This window comes from Carassius carassius, chromosome 19 (genome assembly GCF_963082965.1).
Source record: "Carassius carassius chromosome 19, fCarCar2.1, whole genome shotgun sequence".
In the NCBI taxonomy this organism is placed as follows: Eukaryota; Metazoa; Chordata; class Actinopteri; order Cypriniformes; family Cyprinidae; genus Carassius; species Carassius carassius.
In genome coordinates this window covers 12,265,737-12,293,438 of record NC_081773.1, presented here as the reverse complement: position 1 = coordinate 12,293,438, position 27,702 = coordinate 12,265,737, and the positions used below count along the sequence as shown (strand labels likewise).

The following is a 27,702-nucleotide window of genomic DNA, read 5'->3' as shown; positions in this document are numbered from 1 at the left end:
CCTCTTCAGCGGACATGATGAGCTAAATGAGATGTGCCAAGCCCTGTGACAGGTTCATCTCAGGAGGAGACACTTATAACAGGTGGGTGCAATGTTTGGGACTACAACATGCTCAAGAGGCGCTTAGCAGCCTTTCTGACTGTCAACACTGCGATAGCCTGCAAAAGTAGAAAAGAAAGTAGGCCTCACGTCTAACCCCCCCATCCTGTTTCTGCGGTTGCCAAGGTTCCACATGAGACGGTCGCTTGGGGTGACACATGCGAGCTGGAGCTCATAGAGAGTGAGACAACGGAGTTTTCTCCCTTTCTTTCACTCTCTCTAGGACACTTGCAAGCCTACGTGAAGCCAGATGCCTTTGTCAATGATGATTTGCAGCCCTTCCCCTGAAGATTGTAATGTGATTTATTTCGGTTGTAAACGGTATGACGAAGACATGCAGTTCACAGCGGCCTTCGATTCAGAGGATTTTATGGGTGAAGCATGCAATTCTCTTCCTCCAAGAGAACAGGAGAAACACACCTCCCCATCTTACATCTTACCGTTAGACATTGTGACACATGCTGTGGATAAGCTGGGGTTAGAGTAGGATAGAAAGCCAGAGCAAAATCAAGCCCAGTTGAAACTGGACAACCAACTTTTGTCTAGCCACTGTCCGTCTCAGCCCCGTAGGCCTCTCACTGTCTTCCAAGACCTCCACCACAAGGTTTTGAGGTACTGGACACAACCTTTTTTGATGCGTATTATCAATCCCACTGCCACTGATTTTGCTACGGTTTCCAAAATGATGGAACACGGCTACACAGCAATGGAGGCCATCGCGGCACATCTCGTACCGAACTGAGCTCCATCTTGGAAGTTACGCCCCCTGTTGTTATCCAAGCCATGTAGGATCACTTCCGCTTTTGGCCAGGAAATCTTACATGGCTGCTTGACAGGCCACGGCCATGCTTCATTCTATGGGTGTACTACAGACTTATGAAGCAGGGATGTATTTATTAGTCTTCTCAAAGTGCCATTTTAATCTTAAGTGCTGAGAATTCATAAAATTTACTTCTACTCTCAAACTTAAGTACAAAAGCAAGTTATCAAATTTCTTATAGCTAAGAATCACTCTTACTCTCCCAGTTATTTAAGACAGCTCGAGAAGTCTCACAAGTGGTTAGGAGTTGCCAGTAGTGGCTTGTGATGGAATTGAGGAGACAGAGACGTACGTGCCCGAATCGTTCAGATGTTCTTGAAATGTTTGACGACAAGCAGTTAATCAAACTGTTACATTTCCTCAGTTATAAAAAAAGAAATAAGCAAAGAATATTTAGATTACCAAAGAACTGACACTTAAGGTTTAGTCCTACACTTCACTTAAATTACCAATGAGATGCTTGATAACTAACTTTTAAGCGCAGCTTTGAGTCAAGGATTTTTTTAAACTTAAGTCAGTTCTTAGCAGCGTTCTTGAGAGTAATTCTCAGAGACTTGATAAATATGGGCCCAGATATGCTTAAGGAGCTGTATGAAGGGGAAGGCCTGACCATGGAGGCTGTTAAAGAACTCGCCGAGTTACGGACTATGCATCTTTGGCTCACCTTTACTGACATTAAGGAAAAGGACAGAAACTTTCTTTTGGACCCCCCCATTTCTAATAACAGTCTGTTCAGGGATTTGGTCACGACTGTCATGGAAAAGTTCCAGGCAGCGAAACAGCAGGACCTCATAAGGACTGGGTTTTTAGGTCTCACCCACGCCAACTTTAACATATAGACCTGAGTTTGATGGTCAAGGCCTCTCATTCTGAGGCTCTTAGTAGTAGTTCCTGATTCATTTGCTTGCCTTTGGAGGGTTTGGATGAACTGCACAAGCATTTTCGCCTCTTTCATTGTGGCCTCTCGGCTCAGATCTTAACTGTCCCTCCGCATTCTGCACCTCGGGCAGTTTTAGGTCGTGTCTTCACGACAAGCACTTGCTTAAACACTCTGTGCTTCACAGCCTTCAGAGTTCAAGAGACAGCCCTAGGGTCATGTCTGCGTGGCCCATTTATGATGGCCTTCAAAGCCCCCACTCCAAATGGGGAGAAATCAGGAGATGTCTTTGCACCTGTAGGTCAGCTGTTAAATCCAAACATAGAACAAATAGAGCCCTGTTATATTGGGCCGTATGGAGATGCCTGCCCGAGATCTCGCAATGGGTACTACGTTCTATTCAACAAGGTTACACCATCCAATTCCGGAAAGTCGCAGCATCTCATAATCTCAACCAATGTTACATACATAACTGTGATGTTTTGATGACACCGTTCAATTAAATGGTAGCTGAGTAGTATTTATCATTAATACCATAAACATGGTTCATTTTAGAGGCATTGGGCCACATAATGGGACATTCATTTCTAAACACTTTCCAACAATTGTAGAAATAACTGCTTTCACAGTTACTGTCTATTAGTTGTGCATTGATAAATGCCTTAAAAGTAGTTTTACTTATTTGGTCTACAGTAAATCTATGTGATAAAACTTACACAGGTCTAAAAAACAAAAAACAAAAACAGCACCACTGTCTATTTGTGTGCTACAGTAAATGTGATGCATAACAGAAATTTTGCCACTGCCTAAAGTGCCTACAATGAGCATTTAGCTAAGTAATAAGGTTGCCTGGTCTGATGAATCAAGTTGGTTCAGGTAGTTTTTGTGTTGTGGCTGATCAGTATGAATGCGTTTATAAAATCAGCAAAAAATAAACATTTTCAGGATGCTATAGTTTAAAAATAAATCGTAAAATCCAAATATGCTTTACAGAAGTTTGTTGGAAAACAATTATTGCACCTGTGGAACAGTTCTTAAGACATTTAATATTTACAGGTGGCAGGCAATTAAGGGCAATAAAGTCTGGTGCAGTCCCCGAGGATGAGATGTGCTGAAGTATTTAAAACAGCTGGTGGCTACAGAAGACACCAACTGCTTTTTTTAATAGTCTCCCCCCTCCCATTTATCCATATAAATAAATAAATGGCAACTTGGGGGAAAATCTTAATTCAAACTTTGTAAAAAAAAAAAAAAAAAGATTTAAATGCATTGAGTGCAGTTTATATTACACAGAATACTGAAATGGGTTCTGAACAGGGAAAGAAAAAATTAAGTGTAAAACAAGTTAATAATACAGGATAAGACATTAACAAGCTTGTGTATTACAAAATCAAAATCTGTTAAAGACAATAAAATTGAATTTGTATAATAACAACTTTCTACAATATTTTGATGGAATTTTTTTCTCAGCTTCGATCAGTTTGAATGCAGCAAAAACCATACAATCCAGGCAAGTCATTTAACACTTTTTTTTTTTGTCTTTTTTTTTTTTTTAAAGAATCACACAAAATGTTCAAGCAAGTCTTTACAAAACACTGGAATCCATTACATAATTATTATTATTTGTTTTACTTCAAAAACCTCCCCATTCTTAAGTGTATTTATGAAGAAAATTCAAACAGATGGTACAAAAGTAAAACATTTCTGTCCTAAAGATAAAAAACTAATTTAAGTCATAAGGAAGCAGTTTCTTCAGGAGAATAATTACATGTATTCTTTTCCCTCTTCAAATAGAAAATAGACATATTCTGAAAATGAAAGTGAGGATGAGTTTTAGAAACATAACATGCAAGTTCATAACTCCATATGTCCATGGGATCAGGTGTTTAAGGTACTGGTTTAGGAGTGTACTTCTTATCGGATGATGTGAGTGCTAATAAAGAGGGACAAAGAACCACAGTAAGTGTTTATGGCTCCTGGGGTTTGATGCTGGGTTTTGTGTTCACTTTGTGCTCACTGCTCTGGGCAGAACCATTGGGGACATCAGTCTTGGACCTCTTGGATTCAGGAGGTTTGCACGCTGGGTCTCTGGGGGGAGATGGTCTCTCTGTAATAAACAAATATTTATAAATGGAAGGAAGACAATGTGTACAAATATACAAACATATAATTAATTCACATGCTTCTTACATAAAAATCATCCTTTGTAATGAAAGCAAAATTTGCACAAATAAGGTTAAACGAGGCCTTCGAGGCAACTCAAAATGAGATGGAAAAATTAATGCTCTTCTTAACATATAGTCATGGCCAAAAATATTGGCACCCTTGGTAAATATGATAAAAGGCGGCGGTGAAAATTCATCTGCATTGTTAATCTTTTTGATTTTTTATTAAAAAAAAATTCACAAAAAATTCATTATTTCACTGGATAAGAATTTAAAATGGGGGGAAATATCATTATGAAATAAAGGTTTTTCTCAAATACCCGTTGGACACAATTATTGGCACCCCTAGAAATTCTTATGAGTAAAACATCTCTGAAGTATATTTCCATTCATATTCACAATTTTGAACAGTCCAGGGTGATTATAAACCTGAAATTATCCAGCCATGGCTTCCTGTTTCACAGAAATATAAAGAGGAGGGAAAACAAACAAAGCCCAAATCCCCTTAATCATCCATCAAAATGAGAAAAACCAAAGAATATATTTCTGATGTGCAGCAAAAGATAATTGAGCTTCACAAATTAGCGAAGTGGCTTTAAGAATAGAGCTAGAGCAGTGAACATTCCCATTTCCACCATCAGGGCAATAATTAAGAATTTCCAACCAACAGAAAATGTTACAAATCTGCCTGGAAGAGGACGTGCGTCTATATCGTCCTAATGCACGGTTAGAAGGAGAGTTTGAGTGGCTAAAGACTCTCCAAGGACCACAGCAGGAGAATTGCAGAAAATACTGAGTCTCTGGTTCAGAAAACCTTTAAAAAAAAAATTGTCAAACAGAACCTACATCACCACATGTTGTTTGGGAGGGCTTCAAAAAAAATTATCCTAGCTCATCCAGAAACAAACTAAATCATACTCAGTTATCAGACATGACTGGAACTTCAAATGGGACTGGCTTCTATGGTGAGATGAAACAAAAAAAAAAATTAGCTTTTTAGCAGCAAACACTCAAGATGGGTTTGGTGAACACAGAGATAAAAAGTACCCCATGTGAACAATGAAATATCCTGCTGTATTTTGATGTTGTGGGCCTATATTTTTGCTTGAGGTCCTGGACATCTTGCTTAGATACATGGCATCATGGATTCTATCAAATACCAACAGATACAAAAATCAGTAAGTGACTGACTCTGTTAGAAATCTTATAATGGGCCATGTTTGGATCGTACAATAATTCAAACACAAACCTCAAACACAACACAGAAATGGGTCAATGAGCACAAAACCAAGCTTCTGCTATAGCCATTCCAGTCCTCTGACCTGAACCCTATAAAGAATGAGAGGAGTGAACCGAAGAGAAGCACCACCATCATGGAGCTGGGAATCTAAAGGGTCTGGAGTGATTCTGGATGAAGGAAAGGTCTCTGATCTCTTGTCAGGTGTTCTCTAACCTCATCAGGCATTATAGGAGAAAATTTAGACCTGTTAAACTGGCAAATGGAGGTTTCAAAAAGTATTGAATAAAAGGGTTCGGTTAATTGTGGCCAATGTGTATTAGAGAAAAACATTTAAATGATATCCCCCCCCCCCATTTTAAATTCTTATTATCCAATGAAACGATACATTCTTGTGAATTAAACAAATTAATAAAAGATCAAAAGGATTAATGCAGATTAATTTTCACAGCCTTTTTTGATCATATTTACCAAGGGTGCCGATATTTTTGGCCATGACTGTATGTGTGTGTGTGTGTGTGTGTGTGTGTGTGTGTGTGTATGTATGTATGTATGTATGTATATATATATATATGTTGTTTTTTTTTTTTTAAAGCAAATACTTAAAAAATAGTATAAAAAGTATTTTAAAAAATCTTTACATAAAATAAGCAAAACAACAGAAAGAAACAAATGGGTTTACTAACCGTGCTTGGCTTTCTCAGTGGAAGATGGGGTAACAAAAGGAGTGGGGGATTTGGATACAATTGGAGTCAGTGAAATTCGTCTGGAAGAAAAGAACATATTTGATCTATAGTGCACATTTGTTACTGCTTAGATCATGGATTAGGCTGCAACACTAAATATACATACATTCAGGGATACATGTATGGAGGGTGCCATTATAGTCACACCAAGAAACTACTGAAGTTGCATAATTACTGACAACTTTGTTGTCTCACAAACATTACCGTTCAAAAGTTTGTCTGAACATTTTTTTGTCTGAAAAATGCTCACAAGGCTGCATTTGTTCATAAAAAAAATTCAGTAAAAAAAAAAAAAGAAAACTGTAATATTGTTAATTAAAATTTAAAACTGGTAATTTCTATATGAATGTATTTGAAAATGCAATTTATTCCGGTGATACCAGAGCTTTAATTTTCAGCAGAAAGACACTACTCCAGTCTTCAGTGTCACATGATTCTTTAGAAATCATTCAGATATGAAGATTTGGTGCTAAAGAAACACTTAGTCTTATCAAAGGTAGGGCTGGGCAATAATTCAATATCAATATGTATCGGGATATAATTTATTTCAATAACAGTGATATCATTTTTAAACACATTTCCGATATACATTACCAGTAAATTATTTCCCATACATTGATTTATTTGAGGCGTTTGATTTCGCTGAATGAACACGAGTACTGCAGGCATTTTTCGGATCTACACGTGTCCGGGTCCAGCTTTTAAAATAATAGACGGGTCCGGGTCGGTTCGTTGTAGTACATTACGGGTCTCTTTCGGGTTCGGGTACAAATTTTTTGACACATGAAGACCTCTAATTTGAAGCACAATTCTACAAGAAATGTAACTTACTGAAAAAGTGTTGGTGCTTAAAGTGCTTCACTGAGCTGAAATTGTAACTTAAAACATCTCAAGATTAAAAATAAAATAAAAATTAAGTGTTTTAAGGGCTTCAAACTGAACATCTCATGTCTCAATGTCTTATGGAGTATCCTCTATTGCAGTCACATGCCCCTCGGATGGCTAACTCCTGTAGTTTGGCCTTCTTGATATTTCTTGATTCTTGAAGTAATGACCAAGTGGCAGCGGCAAACAGTGAGCCTATGTTTGATCAATTTAGCCTTCTAAAATCATCACGACTTGCCTAAAATAAAATCTATAGATATAAAACAGTTCAAGCATATAACAATGTTTAAACATTAGACCCAGATAAACCGAAACTCAGTGAAAACATGCCTCACAGACATGATGAATATATCTATAGAAAGCTTTAAATGACTTAAAATAAAACAAATTGAAAACAAAAACGCTTTCATTATAATCATAATCCGTAAAGATGCACTTATCTCTAAAGGCGTGTCTAATGAGGAGATGGCGAGTCAGGATCGCCAACTTCATGCTTGCAACATAGATTCAGAAAACACTATTTATTAGTAAATAATTCTAATATCTCTTTACTATTTTCCCCGACACATTTATGGTAATTGCTTTTTCCGGTGATTTGCGGCAAACTTAAGCCTATTGCGTGTATTTGAGCTTTTGAACTGTTCGGCTGCTGACGGTAAGCACCTTACATGCTGCTGCTGCGGGACAATAAACACTGTCGAGTTGCTCTTGACCGTCACGGTAGCATGGTCTTGTGTTGTTTCCACCAACGCGACAATATTTTTTTCATCACTAATTGATGGATGTCTAAAACATAAAAAGTAAAGAGAGGGCTAAAACAGGCGGGAGGCCTGTCCCACATGTGAACTATTTTGTGAAAATTGTCCTGAAGCCCGGCCCGAGGGGCATAAAAATGTCGGGGCCCGTCGAGCTTGGGTTGAAATGCAGGGCTCTAGTGTCTGTTGTCGAACCACAGGGAGACTTTCAGAGTCGGGTAGTCACACCTTTGTGACCTCTGATTTTTTTTTGTTGCACCCGTCTCACTTTTAGTTCAATTACGGATATTTCATGTCATGTTCGAATGCATATTCGAGTATCGAAAAAAAAGTGACAGCACTATACACTACTGTGCAAAAGTCTTAGGCACGTTAGTATTTTCTTGGGGTGGGAATCTATGGGTATCTCACGATTCGATTCGATTACGATTAACGATGCATCACAATGTTGTCATAAATCCTGTACATCTATTAGGGGTGGGAATCTTCATGATGCGATCCTATTCCAATTCTGGGAGTCACGATCCAATTCCAAAGTGATTCTTGATCTAAATTTTTTCCCCAATTAATTCTTCTGCTGTGCAAATACATATTTACAACTTTACATCTTAAAACTGCAGTTATATGCTTTTTGTTTATAGTTGGAATCTCTGTATGTCAGTACTGCCATGTTAAAAACAGGAGTGTGAATGTTCACTGATTTCACAATTCAATTCAATTAAGATTATCATTCTCAACTCAATATCACGATGCATCACATTCTCAGTTTTCAATATTACTGCACATTTTATATCAAATTTATGTGGTTCAAAATTAACTATTTATTTTTTAAACAATTAGCCTACTTATTTAAAATAAGTGTTCAAGTGTCACAAAGTGTACAAACAATAGTTGAGGATTTTTATTTTTTTCCTCAGCATTATTGCCGTTTGATTATTACCAATGAGATCATAGAAAGTGGCCACTTTAACAAGCTGCATTCACGCACAGATCTTTTTCGATATCAGATGTTTTTTCCTGCTCTGAAAACATAACTGACTGTGTGTACCTACATCAATTTCATATAAAAGTATTTGAAAATGCAAGTGCATTTAACTGTAGCAGAAACTGAGCTTCAGGACAACAAACACAAAGCGCACGTGAAAGTCTGTCAGTCCGCGAGTTTCGTGCATCTAATAGTACTGTATTCCAAACGGCATAAATGAAAGCATATCTGAAGTTAAGCACGGCAGGTGGAAGCACAGACTTTCAAGCAATGTGCACGTGTCTCACAGCGAAGAATCGATTCAGAAATGTTCCGAATCGATTCAGAATAATTGAAGAAAGAATCGCGATGCATCGGAGAATCAATTTTTTCTCCCACCCCTAGTATTTTCACATTGTGTTCTGCCAGTTATTTATATCATTTGCTGTAGTGTCCGTAGAAAGTAGGGCTGCATGATTCTGGTTAAATTGAGAATCACGATTTTTTTGGTCTCATATAGAGATCACGATTCTCCTACGATTCTTTTTTTATTATTATTACTATTATCATTATCACAAGTATATAAATTAATACTTTTATTTTGCAAGGATTCTTTAAATTGATCAAGTGTGACAAAGACATTTATAACAAAACATTTCTATTTCGCATAAATTTTGTTCTTTTGAACTTTCTATCAAAGAAACCTGAAAAAAATCTACTCATCTGCTTTCAACATAATAATAATAATAAATGTTTTTTGAACAGCAAATCAGAATATTAAAATAATTTCTGAAGGATCATGTGACACTGAAGGCTGGAGTAATGATGCTGAAATTACAGCTGTGCATCACAGAAGTAAATTACATTTTAAAATACATTCAAGTAGAAAGCAGTTATTTTAAATTGTAAAAATATTTCAAAACTTTACTGTTTTTGCTGTACTTTGGATCAAATAAATGCAGGTTTGGTGAGCAGAACTTTAAAAAACATTACATCTTATGGTTCAAAAATATTTTGACTGGTAGTGTATATATAATATATTTAAAACCCTAGTTTTTTATATTAGAATGATGAAAAAGTTGTTTAAATCAAGATTCAATGACTCACTCATTCAAACCTACTTCACTTGTTTTATTACTGGATGAATCAGTGTTCTTGAAAGATTCTCTTAAATGAAAAATTAATTCATTGACAAATACATTTTTAAGGCACTGGTCGCCAGCTAGTGGTGAAACAATGCAATCGACACAAGCGTTATTTGAAGCGCAGTACTTTCAAAAGGGGATTTGTTATATTTTGATCGCTGCCATATAGACATCAATGTTTATATCTGAACTATAAATTTTATCCCAGTATTTCTGTGATAATATAAATGACTGTAAGACAGAAATATTACTGTGTAGTTGAAAAGACAGTTTGTGAACATGTTTCTTAACCAAACATGCTAACTGCTCTCTCTGTGTTAGCGGCAGTGCGAACACGGATTTGAATGATCCGGTAAGACTTTGTCAAAGGTTTAATAGACTCGGGGAATCGTTGTCATTTAGCAATGAGATCGAGAGGGTGTCCGAATCGAGATCACGATCTTTTAACGATTAATCGTGCAGCTCTAGTAGAAAGTATCAGTTTACATTTCCAAACATTCATTTTAATAATCTAGTGAGATTTTTGAATGCACAAGCAGTTTGAAAATAGCCGGTGCTCCACATGGAGATCTGATCTCACCACCATCGAATCTGTCTGTGATTACATGAAGAAACATATTAAACTGGGACAAACTAAATCCAGAAGAACTGTATATACTTAGTATTTCTATACTCTTTCTATATAGTATTTCTAGACTCCTGGTCGTATCCCTTCAAAAGGAATCTATCTTGATTGCAAGCACTGAGCTCTAGACCGGGCCCAGGAGTCTGGCCCTAACAGGTAAGTTTGGGTATGTAGCCTAGGCCTTTGGTTGTAAGGGATAATGTCACATCTAATGTCCAAGAGGCAACTCCCATGGAAATGGCAGAGTTGGTACTTGGTGTTCACCATGATTCTGGCCTGCACTCCACTCAGCATGGTGGCGTGGGTATACGGTTCCCCATAGCGACCCCTAGAGGAAGCAGTTTGAAGTTCCCTTGAAAGGGAATGTCTCAGGTTAGGAATGTAACCATGGTTTCCTGAATAGGGAATGAGACACTGTGCCCTCTAGCTTTCCTGCCATGCTTTGGATGCAGGCTTCAGGTGAAGAAGTGAATGACGTGTTCTCCCTGCACCTATTTATTCTATAGTCACCCTGGTAGTGACGTCATGGGCTGTTGTTACTACCGGGGCTTGTTGGTGTTTTTTCAATGTATGCTTCAGACACGGGTCACGACAAAGCGTTCCCCATAGTGACCACTAGAGGATGCAGTGTCTCGTTCTCTACTCAGGGAACCATGGTTACATTCGTAACCGGAGACGTTTATTCCTGAGATCAAAGCTGAATTTTCAGCATCTTTACTCCAGTCTTCAGTGTCACATGATCCAGAAATCATTCTATTATGCCGATTTGCTGATTATAAATATTTAAAACGGTTTAGATATTTGTTTTGATGAATAGAAAGATCCAAAGATCAGCATTTATTGGGAATAAAATGCTTTTGTAACATTATACGCTATTCCATTTAAAAGCTTTGAGCATGATTTTTTTTTTTTTTTTTTGGAAACAAATATATAATTTTTTATTTAGCAAGGATAATTTAAATTGATCAAAAGTGATAAAAGTTATAAAGATATTTATAATGTTACAAAATATTAATATTTCAGATAAATGCTGTTCTTCTGAACTTTCTATTCATCAAAGAAACCTGAAAAAAAATTCTACTCTGCTGTTTTCAACATCATAATAAATTATTTTTGAGCAGCAAATCAGAATATTATAATGATTTAGATGTGTCGGGAGCACTGTTGGGAAGGTTACTTTGGAAATGTAATAGATTACAGATTACAAGTTACCCTGTTTAAAATGTAATAGTAGTGTAACTTTTTCAATTACTTTAAAGTAATGTAACTAATTACTTTTGAGTACTTTTTGATTACTTTTATAAATTTGTGAAAATTAAAGAATAATAAATAAAAGCATATACATCAACTTAAATACAGTTATCTAATAAGCATGTGATGTATTCTGTGTAATAAACTCCTGAAATATTGGTGTTTTTTTTAAACTGCTTACTCTTTGTATATGATGATAGTTTTCTCAAAATAAGTAAAATGCACATGAAGTGACACAGAGCAGTTTTAGGATTTATGAGGAATATTGAGGCAGCAGAGGTTGAAAACACTGCAAGCTTCAGTAGGCTTATGTGTAGTATATGAAACCATGTCTTTGCCATTAATTTACAGGAGGGGCGGACTGGGAAAAAAAATTCAGACTGGAAAATTCAAACTCATACAAACCAGTTCATGGACAAAACTATTTTTTGTTTGCACCTGACATAAAAAAAGGTTTAAATCTTTAATTTGGGGACATGCAAAATAATTAAAAGTTCTCTCCTGAACTGCACCTTCACTTCCATTTTTCTCTTCAGTCTCTTTATTTTGCCCTGTTATGCATCTCTCTCATGACTTTAATACTCAAGATTGAACAAAACTATACTTTACAATACAATACTCTACAATACTACAATAGCTTTATAGAAAAATCCTAATACTGTACACGAGCCATATTTTTCCCTTACAAAAATTAACCATGCTTTTATTAGCCTATATAAAAGTAAAATAACCTTTTTCTTTTCTTTTTTTTTTGCAAATGGATTTGTATTTATTTTTAAATAAATACATTTGTAAAATAATTTTACATTTTTGGTTACCACAGTTAAACAATAGTAACCATTTTCTCTGGATTTATAGTTAAATATTAAAATGTTAATTTTCGTAAGGGTTGTGTTGTTGTCTGTCGTAGCTCCCCCTAAACCTATTAAAAAAAATATTTTTTTCCAGCTAAATTACTACTGTAACATTACAACAGATAATAATGATGTCCTTTATATAGTATTTTGAGTGATGACTGATGAGCAACGTGCTGCTGCTTGATTAAAAAAAAACAAAGACAAAAAAGCATCTTTACAGATGAAACTGACCTGAAACCCTGAACAGTAGTTCTGCTTCTCTGCTCCAGCTGTCCACTCTATTCTTTCTCTCTCTCTCTCTCTCTCTCTCTCTCTCTCTCTCTCTCTCTCTCGCATTGATTACTCTGAGTCTGATCCAAACCGTTTGGCGGAGGCGCGGAGAGCGCGCGAGTCATGACTAACACTTCATGACTTATTAGAGATTTAATTATCAAATGGCGGATTCACAAATGATCGCTTTAGTACATTCGGCAGGCAATTATACAATAATTATATTAAAAAGCAGGCCAAATCGGCTGCCACGCCACCGGGAATTGTCCCGGTTCTCCCGGTGTCCAGTCCGCGCCTGATTTCCACAGACACACAGAATGTCATATATTGCATTTGTGGGGCTTAATATTCACAGACACTAGTCCATGTCATGTTTTGATTCAAGTGTACTGACCTACTTTTGATTTAGTCATCCAAAATGTGGCATATTCCGTCCGCGTTAGGCATTTCGTTTTTATGACTTGATTCTACGAACCAGATTGTGTTTCCGCATCCCGGAAATTATCAGCGCGGTATGTCTCAGAATAGTCAGTGCAATTTGGGAAAGAAATCAGTTAAATCTGTATGTGGATGTGTGTAAATATTCAAATGTAATCCCCTTTGTAATCGTTAAAAATTTCATAAGTAACTGTAATTTAATTACTCATTTTTTCTTAGTAACTGTAACTAATTACAGTTACAATAATTTTGTAATTAAATTACGTAACTCTGTTACATGTAACTAGTTACTCCCCAACACTGGTCGGGAGTTATGATGCTAAAAATATAGCTTTGAAAATCATAGGAATAAATTACATTTTAAAATATTTGCAAATATAAAAGTTATTTTAAATAGTAAAATTTCAAAATGTTACTGTTCTTGCTGTATTTTGGATCAAATAAATGCAGGCTTGGTGAACAGAAGATCATTTTTTGGAAACAAACAAAAAAAAAAAAAAACTTACTGTTCAAAAACTTAGCCTATAGTTTGAAGTTAAAGATATTAATATTAACTAGGGGAGTCTGAGATGATTATTTGACAGCGATTTCACATTTACTGTTTTCATGAAGGCTAAATACAAAAAAGCTGAACATTAAATTATTTGAGCATTTTTTATTTTCTAAAATATTTTGTGTTCTAAATGAGGTGCACAGACATCTGTTGTGGGCATTCTTGACTTTTTTTTAATAGTGTTCATATCGATATCGGAATTATATCGTATCGATCGAAATTAAGAAATATATTGTGATATAAATTTTGTCCAGATCGTCCAGCCCTAATCAAAGATAAACAATTTTAATGCTAAATATTTTTGTGGACACTGAGGTATACCGTTTCAGGATTCCTTGAACAGAATATAATTCAAAAGAATAGAATAAAGCCTTTTAAAACTGGTTCTTACAGAATAGGAGTATTCGTTTGTTTAAACATCCCAAAAAAATAAAATAAACTTACTGACTCAAAATGAATATTAACATTCGTTTAAAAACAAACCAAGAAACAAAAAGCAACGATATCAGATCAGATCATACCACAGATGTGCCGCCCTACCTAGGAGTTGGTCCTTTTGGAGTTGTGGTATTTTTGGAGTTGAGGGGTCCAAAAGGAGTGCTGGGGGCTGTAAGAGGTGTCAGGGGTCCTCTGCTGGTTCCAGGGGTGGAGGGAGCAGATTTGGGTGTGTTGGGGGCAGTTGTCTGTGATTTGGGGGTGCTGGGTTTGCCCCAGCCCTCCAGGGTATTGAGTGTGATCCTTCTGGGCTGAGGTTTGGTTTGCAGCGCTTGAGGTGTGCGTTTCTCTTCTGGAACAGGTACACTGGGGGTCTTGGAGGACACAGTACCAACTAATCCGTCTTTCTCCTTTTCCTGTGCAGGTGTGTTGGTCTGGCGAGGGACTGGGGAAGCAGTCCTGCCATTGGCTGAGGATCTCTTGCCCTTCTTCTCATTAGTAGAGGATGGGGTCACCATTTCCAGTCGAGGTCGCTCCTTCAGTGGAGTGCCCAGCTCCCCTTCCTCAAATGACACGAAGGAACAGTAGCCATCAGTGGATGAGACAGCCAAGAAAGAGCCATCACGAGACCTGTGGAACAATGTCCATAACAGCAAATGTGTTAGTCAGTAATTGTTATTCCCAAAATTATTCTAGACTCTTGATGTCTGCATTTTCTATAACCTGGACAAAAAGACCATCTCAACAGTGTTTCAGGCTACCCTCTTGTGCATTAATTTGTGTGTATAAGAAAAGACAGGGTTTGGTTGCATTGGCTATATATAAATTATTGTGAATTTCCCAATAAAAAAGCAGCAATACTGGCCATGACCTAAAGGGTGACTCCACTGCAAAATGAAAATTGTGTCATTTTTTACTTACCACCATGTACCTGTAAAAGCTTTGTACGTCTTCGGAACACAATTTAAGATATTTTAGATGAAAACAGAGGCTTGAGACTGTCCCATAGACTACCAAATAAAAAATAGTGTGAAGGTCCATGAAAAGCATCGTTAGAATAATCCATCTGCTATCAGTGGTTCAACCGTAACATAATGAAGCGACAAGAATACTTTTTGTACTTGAAGTAAACAAAAATAACGATTTTATTCAACAATTCCTCTCCTCTGTGTCTCTCCACTTCAGCGTAGCACCATTCTGACAAATATGACTGGTTTTCATTAGTGTACAAAAAGTATTGTTGTCGCTTCAAAATGTTACAGTTGAACCACTGATGGCAGATGGACTATTCTGACGATGTCTATCATACTTTCCTGGACCTTCACACTATTATTTATTTGGCAGTCTATGGGATAGTCTCAAGCCGACTTATAGTCGACTTATAGTCAGGTGTGACTTATTTATCAAAATTAATTTGACAAAAGTACATAAAAAATAAAAATTGTACACCCCAAAAACCAAATCGAGACAATAAAAAGGTCCCTTTTATGGTTTTTCCATTTCAGACATGAACCGCAAAAAAACGTAAGACAGAGTATCAACATGGACTTGGGAAACTGAAGGATCCTGAGAGATTCTGTATGGCAGCGGTTCTCAATTCCAGTCCTGCTCTGCACATTTGTTATGTCTCTGTTAACACATCGGATTCAGATAATCAGCTCGTTAGAATTGAGCTCTGTGCATGAACTACGTTCCCATTGAATGGTCCCTACACAGTGTTCATTGATCCCTACTCCCTGAGCAGGGGAAGTCTGTTGAAGTTTACCTCACTTCGGCACATTAATTCGTGGATTTGCCCTGCACAACGTCTGCACACACGGACAAGTGTGACATCATACACCTCGGTAAATAAATACAATTTAAATTCATGTATCGCACACTTCAATGCACTTTGAATGGAACATACACGTTCGTTAGAACTGGAATCATGGCAGAATATCCTGTGATGTCCCCTTCACAGGACACTTACGTTTGAATAGAACAAACATCTGAAGCGATAAGAGAAACATACAAAATGTGCAGAGCAGGGGGGCCCTGAGGACTGGAATTGAGTACCGCTGACGTACAGAGAAGTGGTCTCTAATCTCTTGTCAGGTGTTCTCCAAACTCATCAGGTACTATAATAGAAGACTCAGAGTAGAGTCTTATCAAAAAGAAATTGCAGAAAGTATTGAATAAAAAATGGTGCCATTAATTGTGGCCAATGTGCATTGATAAAAAAAAAAAAGATTTTAAAATAATAAAATTTAAGTATGTAAAAATATATCAAATGTAATAAAAATGTTTTTTTTTATTATTAACAGGTTTATGAACAACATTTCTATAGAAATAACCAAATACACTTAATCTCTCCAGGCTACCATAAACGGCATGCAACATTGGGACGCATTTTGTTGACAGAAGAATCTTCCTTCTATCACCATGTCAACAAACCACAAATTAAGTCATGTAAAAACACTACTCCAAGAAGTCTGTGAAACCTACCAGCTGAGATCACTCAGCGTGTGATAGTGGATGTTAGACACGTATCCAAAAGGCAGCTTCTGCTGTGTGTCATAAAAGAAGACGGAGTCTTCTGACGCAACCGCAAACACCAGCCTATATGGCAAATTAAACGTGTTTGACACTGGCTTCAGGGAACCATCTGTGGAACATAAAAGAACAATACTGTCTTTCCACTGCACACATGTGACATAAGTAGAACAATAGCTTGGGAAAGGTGTTTTGTGTACCTTCAGCTCTTTTTGTCCTCAGCTCATAGTACACTGGGCTGCAGCGCACAGCCAGTGTGGCTTTAGATGGACAGGGCAGATGAGCTATGGGCCTGATACACAAACACATGTCAAACACTAAGCAGGATTACACAAATCAAGACTGTGTCAGCAGTTGGGCTGAGTGTTGACAACTACAGTCCCAACACTTTATGGTTTATACCACCATTCTGTAAGCTTTTGTTAATGTTTTTAAAAAAATGATGAAAACGAAAAAGTTTTGCAAGAAGATAGTTATTGGAGTAAAAACACATTAAAACTGTAATATTGTGAGATATCATTACAATTTAAAATAAATATTTTCTATTTGGATATTTACAATTTCAGTTCTTTCCTGTGATAGCAAAGCTGAATTTACAGCAGCCATTACTCCAGTCTTCAGCATGTCATGATCCTTCAGAAATCATTCTATTATGCTGATTTGTTGGTCAATGTTAAAAACAATTGTGCTGATTAATATATTGTTGAAACCGTGATACATTTATCAATTTAATGAATATTTGCTGAATTAAATTAGGGCTGCACGATTTATCGAAATTAAAATGCAAAGTCAATAAATCGCGATTAGGCAGAAGCTGCGATTGTCATCTGTGTGTCTTTCAGTGAAGCTCGGTTCTGTGATCAGCAGAAAATCTTCATCCAAAGGCCAGAGGGAGCTCTCGCACTGAAAATACAAATATGCCTCGAAAAAGAAATCCAGGAAATGCCTATTGCTGCAGCTGAATAGGCAGAATATTTAACTACTTTCATTGATTCACCGTGACCAATAAACAAACGACTATGGCAGTATATAGTTTATCTGAGTTCTTATTATAATTTTAGTCATAATATTTATTTTAAACACTTGACTGACGTTATGAAGTAAATTTGGAGTTAAAACATGTTATTAAATGTGGTATTTTCACGTGCTCTCTGATGGAGCAGCATTTACTACACAGTCATAGTTCACTGAGAAGAAACGCAAACCGCTGTAATAATCGAGACTGATTTAGTCTATTTCATAATCCTACAATTATATCGTCTGCGATTATGAACGCGATTTTACATAGCTTGTCAGAAAACTACGGCTCTGTGTAGTAAATGCTGCTCCACCTGAAAACAGGTGATGGAGATTAACTGCTAATCACAGAACCGATTTACTGACTAAATGCACAGGACAATAGCGATTAATCACGGTCGATCTGTATTAATCGTGCAACCCTAAATAAAAGTTTGCATTTCTTCGGAAAAAAATAAACAAAAACCCTAATTGACCACATGCTTTAACCATTTGAATGGCAGTGTATATGTGATTAATACATAGCTTTACAACTTAACATACACATGTATAACAATTAAAATTTCAAGGGAAATAAAAGCTATCAAACAAAACAAACCTCTTAAAGCTTTTTCTGGAGAATACGTATGTTGTGTTTGTGACATTCTCTCCAGCTTCGACACACCCAGCTAAAAATAAAATGAGTAAATAAATACAAATATTCCATATTAGCTACACAAGGAATGTACAAAAGTTAATGGACAAAAAAAAAAAATTAAAATAAAAATAAATTTCAAAGCACACTGATTGTGTTGAATAACGTTCTTAAAAAGTAAATGAAAAAGTTTGTTAGAATAACTACTCTCACATACATAACGTAGGCATACACAGTATACACACATGTAAAAAAAAAAGAAGAAAGATGTGTACCTGGTGCAAGGAGGAATGACCCATCTGGTGTGAATGTGAGACGTCTGAAGAACGATCTCATGCTGTCATCGTGGAACATTCTGTAGTTCTTCACCTGTATACAGGGGTTAAAGTGGGAAAAAATCCTGAGCCTGAACTTTTTTTTTGGGGGGGGGGGGGGGTGTTGGGTTTGGATATATCCAAATATTGACGATAGTAACAAAAATACAGTAACAAGAGCTTAAAGTTAAAGTGCTTAAAAATAGTAAACAGACTGAGATAGACATCAATCCCTTCAATGATTATGTTTGGCACCATTTATTTAAAAGTACTATGTCAAATAAAGTGTTTTCTTCTAAACAATAACAAGTGCTTAAATAATTAAGTGCTCAAAGTGCTAAAGAACTGAACTGCTAAACTGAAGATTAGAAGTGAAATCACGGCTATTATCACTTTTTTTCTGGGATGTAACTCGCATGTTGATTTGAAACCAACAGGCTAGTGAACGCTTTTTTTTGTCTTCTGCCAGTTTTCTACACAGGGTGACCAGTGGCTGCGAAATTCTGAATGACAAATCATTTTCTGCTATAAATGTGCACACACGTATTTTTTAAATCGCTGACATGGTCAGTCATAGACAACGGTGTGTCAGCTAATAGTTGCTAGAGACCTGCACTCCCGCGGGAGTACCGTGGGACCCAGCGCCACCGAGCGCGGCGCGGGACAATATTTGATGGGTGAATGCGGACGCGGGCGGTAAGATATTATTGTGTGCGGGTTGCGGGAAAATAAAATTATTTGCGGGACAAATAAAAGACAAAATAACAAAACAAAATAAAAGAACTAGAAACAAATAGACCTTTGTTTATGATAAAATTAAATAGACTTTGCGGAATGGGAGGATGCGGATGATACCATAGACAGCGACGTGTAATTCGATTCCGTAATAGCGATATATTTAAATGTCAAATTGGATGGATTAGAAGCACACAGACCGGATGATGTCCTCCAGTGGTGGAAAAGACAAATTTCCAAGATTAAGCAAACACGCCATGTACTTTGCATTCCAGCTAGCGCACCATCGGAGAGGGCTTTCAGTATTTGCGGACGCATACTGGAGCAGAGACGGATTAAACTGAAGCCCTCAACAGAGAACGACATGATATTCCTGCATGGGCACATTAAGTAGTCGTACAGTTTTTTTAGTCAATTCAGTTTATTTATTTTTTATTTAATTAGCTTAATATTTAAATTTGGTCTATTTTGTTATTGAGGAATAAGAATATTTTTTGTTAAATGTTTGAATGAATTGCTCAGGCCCCATAAGCTACTTTTCCTTTGAAACTGAAATAAATTCAGGTTTATTATTATTATATAATTTATAAGGCTATATAGCCTAATTATTATAGGTAGGCCTATAAATATTTTTTTATTTACATTTCTTACTTTTTTTTACTGTATATGTTCTAAGTTCCTTGTTCATGTTCATACTTTTAATTAAATGCAAATAAAACGAAACAATTGTTTATTTTCCGTTTATTTTTAAATTTATATTCAACAGGGGAGCAAGTGAAAAAATAAGAGTAGCAGGCAGAATATGCAATGTATTAAAAAAAAAACTACTGTAGGCTATACGTTTACCCGCGGGATTTTGCGGGCGGGAGCGGGACGAAACTTTATTGTTTGCGGACGGGAGCGGGAGAAAATAACATATTTTTGCGGGAGCGGGACGGAAAAATCCCTCCCGCGCAGGTCTCTACTCCCAGCAACGTCGTGGTAAGTTTGAGTGCACGGGCAGCGGCTCTATGACCGGAGTCTGGTGCTGCTTTCCAGGCAGGTTTTAGCTCGCAAGTCACTATTTCAAACCACGACTAATGACTTTTGACTTCTGAGCGCAGGGAAATTTAGCTAGATTATTAATTTTATTGCAACGTTACATTGTCCTAAAATCTATTTTTCAACGTGTACCACTTGCATAAACACTGGCTGTTGTTTCACAGGTTTAAGGTTGGAAAAACACGGGTTACGGGTTGCCTGGAACGCGATATAAATCATAACGAGCAAGCACTTTCTTACCGCTGATGGCATACAGTAATTCCTCGAGCAAATCATGCAGAAACAAGCCCCGGGCTCTCTCAGTTTCTTGCACCAACTGCCAAAAAGCGCCATTTATTTTTGAGTCTTTTATCTATTGCTAGGAGTCTAGGACATCATCCCCAGGCTTCATAAACTTGCGCTCCATTTTTGTTTTCTCCGACAACGCTAACGTGACATTGACGTATGGACCTCAATCATCCTTCACGCCCTTCTCTGCTTCTGATAGGCTTGTAACGTTAGTTAAAGCTGCGTTCCTCTCATATGATTGGTATAAGAAATAAATTGGCTCGAAAATATTAAACTGCGTGCGCAGGCTCTCAAATATTATAATTTTTTTTTCCCTCACGGCCACACGCCGGAGATCCGGCACGGTGCCGGAATACTTTAAGCCCAGTGTATAAAGGAGAGTAATTTAAACCACAACAATACTTCTTTTTTTTTTATCTACTTAAAAGTAAAAACAACAACACACTGGCTACGTTTACATATACACCCAAATAATCCGTTTGTAATCAGATTGACAGCTCAATCGGACTGAAAAACGTTCATATAAACACCTTAATAGATCCGATTGAGCTCGATCCAAATGAAATTTCGATCGGATTGAAGGGGGTGGTTTATTCCTCTTCTAATACGATTGAGTGTGCATGTAAACACTCAATCGGATTGAGCCATAAAACTGAAAGGACTGCGCATGTGATGCATGGAACGAGCGGCTCTTCCTTTTGAATAAAGTGTTGTATAAATGCGTGTCCTGTCATGTATAAAACTCTCCTTTCACTCAGCAACTGTGAAGTGAGCAGAACAACCTTGTTTATGAGACTCATCCACAGGCAACCTGTTTGTTTGCATGCATTTTTAACAATGCATGCAAACAAACAGAAGTACAGATTAAAAGCAAAAAAAACGTAAAGCAGCCTGCAGCAATTAGGCTATTGTACAGAATGCTTAAACTTAACTTTGAAACGGTCTTTTTTGCTTTTTTTATTGTTTTACATGTTCTTGTTAAGAAACACTGGCATGTAAACATGATCGGGGGAAAGTCGGCTCCTTAGTCTGTTAACAATAAGGCCGGCCGCGGAGAAAACGCGCTCTGATGGCACAGACGTTGTCGTGACTCACAAATAACGGTGTGCTAAGCGAATAAGTTTTGCGAAGCACTTCGTGTTTTCGTTTCACCACTGAATGGGATCCTCATCTGGTGGAATACATGGCTCCAGCAAGAACTGTGACCCCTCGTCTCGGCTGGACTCTCTGTAATCATCGCTGAAGAACTGGCTCAACCTTTTCCGACGAGTGGGCATTGCATCCTCTTCATCGTTGGTGATGCACCACTCGCATCAAGGAAAATGTTCTGATAATATTCAAAAAAGTTTTTTTTTCTTACCTCTCTCATGTTTTCATCAAGAAACCTGAGATGTTTGTGCCGAGGGTCTAGGGCAGATGCGAGAAGAGGAGTTTTCACTGCATTCTCCAAGTTAGCGGTGTTTATTCGTTGCTTGAGAGATGCCGCAACAATGTTCTTGAATTCGGTCACTTTCTGTGGTTCTCCACGGCATATTTGAAGCATTCTAGAAGACCGCAGTTCTTATTCATTCATTAATTATTTTTTGCTTGCATACATCTTCAAATATGCCGTGGAGAATCACAGAAAGTGACCGAATTAGGTTTTATTGTGGTATTATTCGAATGTTCGACTATCCGTGCACACCCCTAGTGGTTATTATGTGCAAACTGTGAGAAACTATTATCTATGTCACTTTCACTTTTTACTTTCACTATTTGAGCAGTGTGCACGTCAAAAAATCTATTCCAATTTGTAGTTTGTGAAATATAAATCCGCACATCAACCCGATCACTTTATTTAGTGTTCATGTAAACACTACAATCAGATTCATCAATCGTAATGAATTCAGTCCGATTGAACCAAAAATTGTCCATGTAAACGCAGCCACTGTTACTGATAAAGATCATCTCTTAATAAATATCATCTTTATTACTAAAAAAAGGCCAACTGATTATCCCAGTGACACTCACCTCTCCGTCTGCAGCGGCAGATGAAGTCATCTTACTCACACTGTAAGCTTTTTTCCTGTTGTGAGCACTGTACACACGCATCACCCTAAGACACAGAATTTACATGCCGTCAGTTTGAAAACCCATGTAAAAAAAATGTATGTCATTACATGACTCTAGTCTATGATAATCTGTAATGGATTGAAATTAAGCAGTTTTTAAAATCTACAAACTAACCTGTCACAGCTTAATGTGCTGATGTACTGTCCAAGTGGGTCCCATGTTACTCCTTGCACATAGCTCTTATGATCATTAAAAATGCACATCTTTTGACCTGCAAACAAAACAGGCACTGAATTCAATAATCATTGTCATAACTTATCCTGTCACATATCACTTCTATAAAAACAAAAATACATATGCAATTCATTAGTCCTGCTTCAGGTTTCATACCCTTGTTGACATCCCACATGATGACAGTGTTGTCCACTGAGCCCGAAACCATGAAATTCCCATCACTGGTCCATGAGATATCATATACATCCTCAATATGTCCCCTAACAAACACAGGCAACAACATGAGCATTTAACATTCTACAAAAGTAAATATCTTAAAGTTGCAATGAAATGCAATCAGTGGCACATATTTTCTTTGATATTCTGACATACATACATAAAAATAATAATAATAATCAAGGACGGGGACTTGATTTATGCAGTGGTTGCTGATTGTATGGAGGCAGATCATCTGGGCATGAGCCTGCAGAAATTTAAGGGAGGATTTATGTAGACTAAATAACTGAAAAGTCCAGCATACACTAACAGAGAGAAGTCTCATTTCACCAGAAGTCTTGGACATTTTGAAATAAATTACAAATCTTGAAAAAACAAACAGAAAATGAAAACATTTGGATAAGATGCACTGTGCACAAGATTAATAACATCCAATTATAAAACAGATCATGTGAATTTACAGATAATTTGAATTTTATATAAATATAAAAGACCTCAGCGTTTTGACGACACTCCAGCTCTCTTTATTGAGCTGATCATTTTCATCTTCCTGAAAGGTGGGGGTTTGTTCAGGCTCCTTATTGTCATTCAGTTTCCAAAGCAAGATTGCAGCATCTTGAGAAACAGAAATTTAATTAAACCATTTACAGGCACTATAAGCAATTTCAACAAACTTACCAGGGTAAAGTTTAAACTCACCATCCCCTCCAGAAGCCAAGAGCTCAGTGGTGGGTGAGAACCGCACTACGTTCACTGCTTTAGTGTGTCGGGCCAAGTTAGACAAAAACTCAACGACCGCCTTCCCATCAGGCCCTTTATCCACACGCCACATCTGAAAGAGAGCAGCTCTCATCTTATAATCTGTATCAGTCATCAGTGTTAGCTTAAAGAGATACCTATGATGTATTAAAAAACATGACATGACATACAGCCAAGTATGGTGCTCTGCATTTAACCCATCCAAAGTGCACACACACAGCAGTGGGCAGCCATTTATGCTGCGGCGCCCAGGGAACAGATGGGAGTTCTATGCCTTGCTCAAGGGCACCTCAGTCGTTGTATTGAAGGTGGAAGAGAGTGCTGTACATTCACTCCCCCCAACTACAACTTCTGCTGGCCCGAGACTCAAACTTGCAACCTTTGTATTGCGAGTCCAACTCTCTAACCATTAGGCCACGACTTCCCAGTGACAGGCAGAGGATCTCTTACCCGTACTGTGGTGTCCACCCCAGCTGTAGCGAGCCGCTCTATCTTTCCCTCACCGCTCTGCTGAAAATCTAGACTGTACACCGGCTCCTTATTATGCCAGGCAATCTCACAGGTTAGCACCTTCATCCTGACACCTGATGGACAAGGACATAAAGAAATACAGATATTGTGATCATGCATTGAGATGAAGGCAGGAATATCAGGGAAATAATGAGAGAAAACACAAAAACTGACACAGAAAAACAAAAATAATTTAACTTCACAAAAGGGAAACACTTTTGTCAAGTTACTGAAACCGTGGATCTGAAAGCATTGCTATGATTCTATGGTAAACAACACAAACAGTGAAGAAATTTAGGCTTAAAAGTGCATAATTCATGAACAGAAAACTATTTAAAACTAACGTGCCAATAAATGTTCTCGTAAATAGTAACATTAATGTGGAACAAAGAACTATTACCTGGGATTATAAGCGAATATCACAGCGTAATACATACCTACCTAACACAAAATTAATATAACAGCACGTAATGTTAATCAATAACAGATGAAGCCGCATTGCGTTTAATTAAAAACTTACCAGTCACCTCGATAAGTTGCAAAAGTTGTTTAACAATTGACACAGAGTTGCTCTGTGTACAGTATCTCTCCCGCTCGCAACCAAACAGACGCTTTTCCCGCGCAGCTTTCCGAGAATGAGCACTTCCGGTTTCGAGGGTTGCCAGATCCCACACCAAAAATCCGACGTTGGACCGAGACTTCCCTCCGTTATTATAGTGTGATTTGTAATAATAAAACGGTATGTAAATTATTGCTTGGCGGTTTAAGTTGATCCAACAATAAATTTAAACACCCTTATGTTACATCTTTTGTTAAAAGTATGTGGAAACTTAAAGTTTTATATCTGTTTGGAAGAGTTAAGTAAAAAATGATTTTATTTATATAGAATATAATTAAAAAAAAAATATTCTAACAATCTCCCATGTTAATGATGATCTACGTCTCATGTGAAAAAGAAAGACAGAAAGAACATTTTTTAATCAAACTATAAAATGTATTTTATATGCAACCCCCCCCCCCCACACACACAAAAAGGCACTGTGTACAAAATTATACACAGAACTGTCTGTACACAATTACAGTAGCACTTACTACAACTGGTGTGTAACGAAACTTTGTGACTTTGTAGAAAATGATGCGTTTGAGAGAGGCAGGCATAGACCAACAATAATGTACAGTATTTGAAAATAATGTGTTTTTTGAAAATTGAGGATGTCAACATATCCTTTTCCAAATACACAAATTAATGATCTTTAAATGATTCGGTTCAATCACAATGACTGACTTATTAACAGTGACTTGCTGCCGCCTACTGGCGGCTTTAATTTTACATTTAAAGTATCTTTTTATTATTTTAATAATTTCAAATATCAGTATTCATCGTTTTATGTTAAATATATCAAACATTATTTATGCATTTGTACGAATAGGACTTTGTAAAGGTAAATAAAAATATACAGATTTAAGTATGTAAAAGCTGAAAGTACACTAATGAAAATTTTGCTTCAGAATAAATTGTTACTGTAAATATGAAGATTGCACTGTATCTTCAAGATTGTATTCGTACAGTATTGCATCTTCTGCCATAAAGATGAATATTGATATTTTGTTAAAGAATAAGCACTTTGTTTTAAAAAATAAACAATTTATGTTCTATTATATGTGTTTAACTTTTTATTTATATATATATATATATATATATATATATATATATATATATATATATATATATATATATATATATATATCTTTAATATCTTTAAGAAGGGCCTCACCTTTTAATTTTGCTTGGGGTCCCCACTTTACCATTCCACGTTCAAAGTCTCTTAAAGGGTCATGAAACCCTAAACCAATTTTTCTGAGATTTTAACAGAGGTAGGTGTGTTTAACACCATAGAAGACAATGTTATAATCTGTAAAATTTAATAATAGAATATAAATGGTTAAATTTGAGTTTGTATCGGCTATTTTCGTCTTCCGGGTTTGAAATCTTCATCAAGTCTACGTCACAGGATGTGACGTTTTTCTGTACGGATCATACAGTGATGACTCATCGTTCTCTCATAATTATTAATGAGGCTGAGCCTTCATATCCAATGAGAAGACATTTCACTGAATTAATCATGATACCACGTGGATCTTTTCAATGATAGACCTGTCAAACAAACTGTGATATTGCGTAGTCGATGAGAGAGGCGATCATGGGACGCAAGTGTTTGTATGCGTGGTGCAAAAGTTCAAGCGCATTGCATAGCTTTCCCCGCGATGCTGCCAGGGCTAGAGTCTGGCTCCGTGCGGCTGGTTGGCCATCCACAACGGACACATCTAATTTATATATATGCAGCAAACATTTTTCTCGAGAGAGCTTCGCCTGCCGTCACTGTATATTTCTATGTCGCTGTCCATCTTTACTATTGTTGTTCAGGTGGCGCGTCGATCTAGGCACGGATTTTTTTTTTAACCGGAAATCTATTATTTGCAAATATATTAATTTATAGTGTGTATATAAAGTATATAGTTGTTTATAATGACATTATAATTAATATGTACATTTAATATGTTTTATTCAATAGAATTTGATGACAGGGCGTTCAGTTACTTTTGAAATGACAGAAATAGTGTCAGTGTATTGCCAGCTTTTTAAAAAAAAACTTTTTTTGCTTACGTTTTACGACACATTTGTAATGATATGCAATAACAGTTATCCCTGCCGTGCAATACCACATCCACACTCCCCTCCCCTTCTCACAGCCATCCACGCCCATTTCAGTTGCATTTTTCAAAAACAGTGTGAGCTAGACTTGCGCTGAAATAGGGGGGTTTCATGACCCTTTAAATCCCCTTTCTTCACCATTCTGATGCTCGGTTTGAACTTCAGCAAGTCTTCACCACATCTAGGTGTCTAAATGCATCGAGTTGCTGCCATGTGATTGGCTGATAAGCAATTTTGTTATCAAGCAATTGAACAGGTGTATGTGTCAAAGATTGCACAGAACAAAAGACTGACTGTGTTTGTCATTGAGATGCTGTTGTTTACTGGAACAATATATTTATTTTATTCTAATTAATTTCATTTATTTAAAAAAGACAGCATATACACACAAGAAAACGTTACATAATATAATTTTATGTTTAAATGCTAAAACAGCATTCTGCAATTCACTAATGATTGTAACTAATGATTCTTTTGGGAATCAATCAATCTACTGATTATTTTGACAACGGAGTAATCCTATTTTTATTTTTTG

At 36.9% G+C, this 27,702-nt stretch overlaps 1 protein-coding gene across 2 annotated transcripts; it reads right to left on the bottom strand.

Annotated features, from left to right (window-relative positions):
- Positions 1-3,192: 3,192 nt before the first annotated feature.
- LOC132095086 (chromatin assembly factor 1 subunit B-like) lies at positions 3,193-25,137 on the bottom strand. 2 transcript variants are annotated; one of them, XM_059499845.1, is made up of 14 exons: positions 24,982-25,137; positions 24,395-24,528; positions 23,885-24,017; positions 23,680-23,800; positions 23,126-23,229; positions 22,910-23,006; positions 22,694-22,778; positions 18,581-18,674; positions 18,270-18,339; positions 16,855-16,946; positions 16,607-16,766; positions 14,228-14,752; positions 5,885-5,964; positions 3,193-3,903 (listed from the first exon to the last, which is right to left on the bottom strand). In XM_059499845.1, exons 2-14 carry the CDS (start codon positions 24,518-24,520, stop codon positions 3,764-3,766), a joined length of 1,827 nt encoding a protein of 608 aa, XP_059355828.1. In that variant the 5' UTR covers positions 24,521-24,528; positions 24,982-25,137; the 3' UTR covers positions 3,193-3,763. The 2 variants fall into 2 exon arrangements, with proteins under 2 accessions (XP_059355828.1, XP_059355829.1); XM_059499846.1 differs by having other exon boundaries at positions 24,975-25,104.
- Positions 25,138-27,702: the final 2,565 nt, after the last annotated feature.